The 7,609-nt window shown below is 62.0% G+C and overlaps 1 protein-coding gene across 1 annotated transcript in view; it reads right to left on the reverse strand.

Annotated features, from left to right (window-relative positions):
- The window catches only part of SORCS2 (sortilin related VPS10 domain containing receptor 2), a 448,684-nt gene extending 448,637 nt beyond the window's left edge, over positions 1-47 (reverse strand). Inside the window, exon 1 of the mRNA XM_032395519.1 lies at positions 3-47. Within this exon, the coding sequence (XP_032251410.1) occupies positions 3-47 (45 nt within the window). The remainder of the gene's footprint in view (positions 1-2) is intronic.
- Between the last annotated feature and the right edge of the window lie 7,562 nt (positions 48-7,609).

A 7,609-nucleotide genomic window follows, 5' to 3' on the forward strand; every position in this document is an offset into this window, starting at 1 on the left:
GCGGGGCCGGGGCCCTTCGGGGCGCGCGGGGGCCCCCGGTGCGCCATGGTCGCCGAGGGGCGGCGGCGGGGCCGGCGGCGGGGCGGCGCGGGCGAGGGAGACCGCGGCCGGGCGAGCGGGAGGGCGCTGGGGAGCGCGAGCGAGAGCGCAGAGAAAGGAGCCGGCGAGGGGAGGGAGCCGGCGGGAGGAGGGGACTCGCCGCTCCGCCGCCGCCGCCGCCCGCGCAGCCGAGGGCGCACCGCCACCTGCCGGCCGGCCCCGCGCCCGCCGAGCGAGCGCCTACCCGGCTCAGGGCCTGGGCCGAGGTCCCGAGGAGCCCCAAGCCACAGAGCCCTTTCCTCCCTTCCTCGTTCCTCCCCTGCGCCCGCCCTCCTCTCTGCCCTCTTCCCTTCCGCCCTCCCTTTCTTCCTGTACTCACTGAGCACCTACTCGGGGCCAGGCACAGTTCCAGGCACTGGGGGCACGGGGGTGAACGACAGACAGCCAGGTGCCAGGCCCTGGAGCCGACAGTCTGACCAGGGAGACAGAGCGCGCCCCTGCGAACGCCTTTACGGACAAAATAACTCCAGAGAGCCAGAACTAGGACGGAGTGGACGTGGGGAGGTGTTCTCCTGCAGGGCCCTCCGGAGAGCTGACAGAGTACAGACAGCACCCAGGGGACTCTCTAGGCACTGCAAAGGCCCTGAGGCTGCCCCCAGCACAACCTACTCGCGGGCAGCCACGCCGGTGCCCTAGGCTGTGCAAGTGTAGTTTCCAACCCCAGAGGCCACCAACCTGGCAGCCTCTGAACATGAGGACAGGCACCTGGGTGCAGAAGCATTTAGAGGGCTGTGGGGGCAAGGTCCCATCCAGGGCACAGCCTGACAGGCCACAGCAGAGAGCTAGAGCCGAGGAAACTGAGGCTCAGAGCCCAGGAAGTCCCTGCCCAAGGTCATGGGCTACTTTAGGCAGGTTTCAATAGAACTTTGTTGAGCTCCCACCATGTGCTGGTATTGGCCTGAGGGAAAATGGGAGGACAGGAGGGGGCGCTTCACTGAGGCCAGGCCAGCTTTGCATCCTCAGCTGGCCTGGGGGGCGCGGGGGCGGGCAGCCTGCCTCCATCCTTCCCCCAGAGGCCTCTGCATTAGGTAAAAATCCGCAGGCCCAGGGTCTCTGTCATACCTGCCTCCCAGCTGGATATATTCGCTCCAAAGAGAGAGAGAGAAAGCCAAATGGGGCAAAGGAGCAAAGCCTTAAACATTTGGGAAGGGTAGAGAGTGTGGGGGGTTCCCTCCGGCCCCCAAGAGGAGAAGCACCCAGCACCCTGTCTTCTAATGCTGGCTCACCCTACCCCCCAGGCTCAACCGGAAGTCATACTCCATGACAGATAGCATCCCTGGGGCCCCTGCTGTCTGTGCCCAGGCTTGGGGGTAGGATGCGGGGGGTGGGGGGGGGGCAGATGTCTAAGAAGTCTCCTCCCCCGAAATGTGCCCTGGCCCTCCCCCTCGGTGGTGTAAATTCCCAACCTGTCAGACGAAATCTCCAGCTCAGGCCCAGGGTCGGGAAGGGAAGCAGGGGCCATCAGCTGTGGGAACCTGTGCTCTGGCACAGGGAGCAGAGAGGAGCAGGCCCCGGTCAGTGCAGGGCTGAGGGAGGCGAGCCAGGGAGCCGGCCAAACAGGGGCCCAGGAAGGAGCTTCCAAGCAAAGCATGCAGCAGATCGTGGCTGGCGGGGAAGGCAGGGCCAGCAGTCAGAAAAGACGTGGGTCGAGTCCCAGCTTCGACCCAGTGCCCCAACGGGCCTTCCCAACACCCCAGTCTCCACCTCCCCTCCCGAGCTGTAAAGTGATGCAGCCGCATAGGCTCTGAGCTCTCTCCCCGTCTGTTCGCTTGTCTTAATAAAAGGGAGCCCCTAAGCATTGTCCTCAAGAAAAATTGACCGTGACAAGTGACTGAGCACCTACTCTGGGCTGGACACTGTCCCAGGGGCCTGGAGCGGGGGGGAGGGGGGTCTGCTCTCAAGGGCAGGGGGGGACGTTGCAGGTTACTGTATGTAATTCTCACGACCAGGCTGTGGGGTGCATGCGATGGTCCCCTTTCCACAGTTGAGGAAACAGACTGCCTGAGTTCCCCAGGCCAGAGCAGGTCAGAGACCAGATTCCAGCCCAGGTTTTCTGGCCCCACGGCGGCGTCCTTTCCACGGCCCCACGTTACCTGTGGTCTGGGGGCTGGGCTCACGGGCACGCTGCCCCTCAGAGGCGCAGACGGAGCCTCTCCGCCGCGGGCACATCACCACCACCACCCAGGCTCACACCGAGGCCCACATTATTGGTGACTTGGTGAAGGTCCACGACGGAGTGGGGGGAGGGCCCAGACCTGGAATGCGGGTGGAGGGGCGGATGCTTCACCTGTGCTTTTTCCAGAACAGTCGACAGGATGCCTCTGTCTGCCCTGATAAGGCTGCAGGGCTTGCAAAAGAGCAGGACTGATTCATCCCTTCTCTGAAGCCAAAGCTCAGAGACGTGGTGACTCCCCGAGGTCACTCGGCTCCCAAACATTGCGGGACGTGGGGACACAGTGATGAAGGAGACAGAGTTCCCCAGGTGGGTGAGGAGCTCTGTCCTCATGCAGACACGTCCTGAGGAAAGCTCATTTCAGACAGGAGTGAGGACCCCGGAGAAAATAAAGTAGTCCCCACATGGAGGTGAGGGGGTCACTGAGGGGCCGGGTAACTATGAGCCAGTGGAAGGGGAGGAGGAGTGGGAAGAGCTGTCCCAGCGGGGGTTGGAGCATGAGAGCCACCATCCCCCCAAGACGGTGCAGCCGCTCAGGGAAGGCGGGCAGCGGGCCTGATTTGTATTCACAGACTGGTGCACAGTCGCTGGAGGGTTTAAGCGGGGGAGTGAGACCAGCGACATTTCAGAGCCATCCCTCCAGCCCGGGTGAGGACCAGTGCAGGACGCCACTTAGGAGGCTCCTGTCCAGCTCGAGAGAGGCCTTGGTGGCTGGGCCCGGGCAGGCAGCAAGGGACTTGGGGAGGACGGAGGGAAGCCCACTTCCAGCACCTGCTGGGCCCCCGCGGTCACGCTCACTAGCGACCAAGTCAGGGACTCAGGGGCCTTGTGTGCAGGAAGTAAGGAGAGCAGGTGGCAGTCAGGCATCCCGCTGGAGAGAAGCCTGGGGAGACCACAGGGGCAGCATCTGTGGAGCTCCCCGGGGCGCGTGGCTGTGAGCACCGGCGGAGGCCCCGGGTGCTCGGATGCTTGGGTCTGGCATCCGTGCTCCGGGTGCGTGGGGTAATATCAAACACGCTCCGGGGTTGTAACCTCTGATCATTCACAACAGGAACATCCTAAGACGGGGAAAGCAGCCCCAGCCACCTCCCTCGCTGCTTCCTCGTTCCAGGCTCCACGTGGGGCACTGGGCTCCAGACCCCATCACACCTGGCCCCTCCTCGTGGGGAGCCCACAGTGGGACGGGGGAGACACACGGTAGGCAGCGCCGTCGGGGAGGCAGGTGCTCAGAGAGAGCTGCTTGGCTCCCTACGGCAGAGGGAGCCCCCGTCTGGGGCTGAGGGAGGAAGGCTGCTCAGAGGGGGACACCCTTCAACTGATCCTTCAGGAAGCAGTAATGAAAATAAACGGGATTAGGACTTGAGCCTACTCTGGGCCATGGATTGTTCTAGAAGGAAGACCTCATTGAACCTCACATCCATCTAGTACCTATATAGCATCTACACAGAGACTGGGCACTATTTTTCCCATTTTGAAGATGAAGGTGAAGGCACACTGGGGTTCAGTAATTTACCCAAAAGATTCAAAGGGACACGTCCCCATGTGCCGGCTGGGTGTCCTACGGGAGACTCGTCCCCTCTCTGTTTCTGTAATCGCCCCACCAGCACTGCCTGGACTCGGTGGTTCTCTGCGGGGCGTCCCTGGACCAGCAGCATCAGCATTAATGGGAACTGGTTAGAAATGCCGATTCCTGGGCCCCACCCCAGACCCACCGAGCCAGAAACTCGGAGATGGGGCCTCAGGATCTGTGTTTCAATGCGCCCCATGGTGGTTCTGACATGCCCCCAAGTTCGAGAGCCACTGTGCTAACCCAGTGGTTCTGGGCCTGGGCTCCATGTGAGAACCACGTGGGAGAACTTTAGAAAAATGCCAATGACCTCTTGACCTCCCCCAAACTTGCTGGGCAGTTCCATGAGCAGCAAGCATGAGCCACTGACCCCGCACGGCTTTTTATAAGGATCCTTGAAAGACTAGATGCCAAGTGCCCGGCACATGGTTGGACCCACGAAACGGAGCTTTCCCTGAGAGGTGAGTGGGGGTCCCACTGAGCCCCAGTCCAAGCCTTTTAGCTTCAAGATCCAGACTGGCTTCCTCATCCCACAGCAATGTTCCCCACCCAAAAAGGAGGAGAAATACTTCTTCTCTCCAACTTTTAATCAGACCACTTACTCATTAAAAGTCTCAGGCTTTTTTAAATTATTGAAGGTCTCTAGTGATAATATTTTAATTTATCCTTATAAATGTGACAAAGCTCAGCTTGTGCAATTGTCTGCATGGGCCCAATTCAGAGACCATCAAGGAATCCATGAGCGATGCTCTCGGGGATGCTGGGGGAGCCAGCAGGAGGAGACTGAGGGCACAGGCCGTTAGGGTGCCAGACTACAGAGGGGGGCCTCTCCCCTGCACTGTGCCCCTGGCCTGGCCTCCAGCAAAACTAAGAAGTCTGCACCTGCTTGGTGGGGTGTGGGGAAACTGCCGGTCGGGGGGAGGGGGCCTGCCAGATGTAGAGAGAGCTGCCAGGTGCAGGGGGGCTGCCAGGTGAGGAGAGGAAGCTGCAGGGGTGGGGGGTGGGGAACCTGTCAGGTGGAGGGGGAAAGCTGCCAGGTTAGGAAGGGGGGGCTGCTAGGTGTGGGGGGAGCTGGGGGGCTGCTGCCAGATGTTGGGGGAAAGCTGCTGGGGCAGGGGTAAGCTGCAGGGTGGGGGTAGGGAAGCTGCCAGGTGCAGGGGGGGGGCTGCGGTGCCTCGCAGAGGAGTCTCCTAATGACTTTCAGCAAACGACAAGGGGTTGGAAGTGGCGGCTTGCAGGAGAAAGATCAAGCACAGCGATCTCGTTACCAGGTTGTCAAGGGGAAGGAGCAAAGCGGCAGGGAGGGCTGCTCAGGATATTCATTTGGGCCAGGAGCAGAAGTGTGATCCAGAGGCCGAAGGGAAATGTGTCCTGATGGAGAAGGAAGAAAAGACCGCACAGTGAGACAGTGGTCTGGCCGCTCCGCTGCGCAGAGGGAGGGAGACAGGGCGGAAGGCGGTGGCCGTTCTGTGGATGGGACATCTTAAAGTGCAGCGGGGGTGGAGGCAGGTCTTTGCCCCAAAGCACCACGGCGTGGGCCAGCCAAAGCCCGGATGTGAGAGGCTCACCAAACAGGAGGCCAGAACCGGGCAGAGACCAGGATGGCGCTGGTCGCTCCCCGTCATAGACACGGCATGGCTGATGCCACGCGGCCGGCTGGTGTCCCTCTTCCATTCACCGGGTGTTCACGGAGCACCTATCACGCGCCTGGCTCGAGGCCCCAGGGAGACGGCAGGGAACAAATCAATGCCTGGAAGGGTGAACAGGTGGAGAGAGCGGGAGAGGGCTCCCGGCGGAGGGACCGGCGTGGGTAATGACCTGGGGGAAGGCAGTGTGGGGGACAGGTGAGGACGTGGACACAGAGCTTCAGGGTGCCAGAGTGCAGGCCGGGGCGGGTAGGGCAGCGACAACTGGGGCATCCTGGTCCCTGGAGCATCTAGTGTGGTGTTGGGGTCCAGGGGATGACCAGAATAAGGGACCAGCCGTGGGGAGCTCAGCCGTAGAGATGGGGGCAGGTGGGTCAACGACACCAGAGGGTGTCCGGAGTTGGTGAGGCTTCCCCAGTGTCCTCTGCTCCGGGGCGCTTTGCAATGTCACCCTGCTGGCCCCTGCGTTGCCTGGGGGATGGGCTTCATCATCACCTCCTTCTCCCGGAAGAAGAAACAGAGGCACAGCACAAAAAGGCAGAGGGGCTCACCAAGGTTCCACCCGCAGCAAGGGGGGGTCAGCGGGCCGTGACCCCAAGCATGTGGCTAAAGAACCCGGCAAGGGGTGGGGTAGGCCTGGGGTGCCCTCCTCTCTGCCAGGCCCCTCTGCCTTGCCTTCCACGTGCATCCATCCTCCCCAACCCTGCGAAGCTGGGACGGGGCTGGGATGATTATCGACTCCACTGACATCCGCTGAGACCGGGGCTCCCAGAGTGACAGTGACCCACCCGACCCCCGTGGCAGGTAGGCACAGGCAGGGGGGCCTGCCCCGAGCCCCACTGCTCCCCACCTGTGTACATACATAAAGCACTATGGGGACAGGGAGTGGGGCAGTGACCAGCTCTGACCAGTGCAGGCACCACCCCTCTTACTGGGAAGCAGTGTGGCTGAGAAGTGAGCCCTCAGCTCCTTGGAGCCTTACGGTACTTGGTCATCTGATGTGCACCAGGGAAGGCCCTGGAAAGTAAGTGGCCCGCATGGGCCCTGGGAAGAGGGATTCCCCATCAGTCTGCAGGGGCCAGAGCCCACTTTGGGCACTCCAGCGGGCAGGGCAGAGGAAAGGAGGGCTGGACTGAGGAGAGGCATACAACGAGCCAGAAACCGTCCCTGGGGATTCCCGGGAGCTGGGAAAGAGGGCAGCAGCCAGGAGTCTCTCCAAATGCACAGGCCCTGGCCCAGTAGGAGTCTGTGAGAGACAGGACGAAAGAGGCCAAGGTCAGCTCTGGTGGACCCCGCTTCTCCTCAGACTCACCCCCGGAGCTGAAGGCAAGCTCCCCCCGTGCATCATACACCACAGTTCATTGGAACTGGCGGCGGGAGGGCAGCATCCGCCAATTACTTCCCATGGGCCAAGCGTGTTGGCACATAGATTCTGATTTTAGAAGCCAGGCGTCTGAGGCCCAGAGAGGCTAAGTAACCTGTCCTGGAGCACACAGCGCGGGAGTGGTGGATCTGCAGGACTGGGGCCACTGGTCATGCTTCAGGAGCGGCTTGAGGCCCCAGAGGCGGGGTCCACCAGCACCTGCCATGGTCAGTGTGGGGCGGGTGCGCGCCGGGGGGCCGACGAGCTCACAGTGGGGGTCGGGAGCGAGGCGGGGGCCTGAATGCAGGTCCTGGCCCTGCAGGTCCCTGGGTAAGTCACCAAGAGTCTTTGTGCCTCAGTCTCCCACGTCCACCGAGAACAGAAATGGCACCTGAGTCACAGGCTGTGGAGCAGGGTGAGGAGTGTCTGTACAAAGCTCAGAAGAGCACCTGGACCGCATTGATGGAAGCTTGTCCCATGAGACAGTGACAGAATAACCCACTGTAGGTCCGTCTGTGGGACGCACATCTCATCCATCGCTGAGGTAATGGCCCATGACCGTCCCCTCGGAAGTCTTCCACCATCCCCCAAGTGCCTGGCTGGGGTGCGGTGTGTCTTCATTCGTAGGGCGAGGCCCGGGGGCTGAGCAGTAAGTCCCACGGATGCTGGGGGGCAGGCAGCCCAAGGGACGTGCCGCCCCATGTCAGCAGCACCAAGGCCCCAGCAAGCACGCGCCTCCGCCTCTGGCAGCCGTGTGCTCT

Source organism: Phoca vitulina, unplaced genomic scaffold (assembly GCF_004348235.1).
Source record: "Phoca vitulina isolate PV1807 unplaced genomic scaffold, GSC_HSeal_1.0 scaffold85, whole genome shotgun sequence".
Taxonomy (NCBI): domain Eukaryota; kingdom Metazoa; phylum Chordata; class Mammalia; order Carnivora; family Phocidae; genus Phoca; species Phoca vitulina.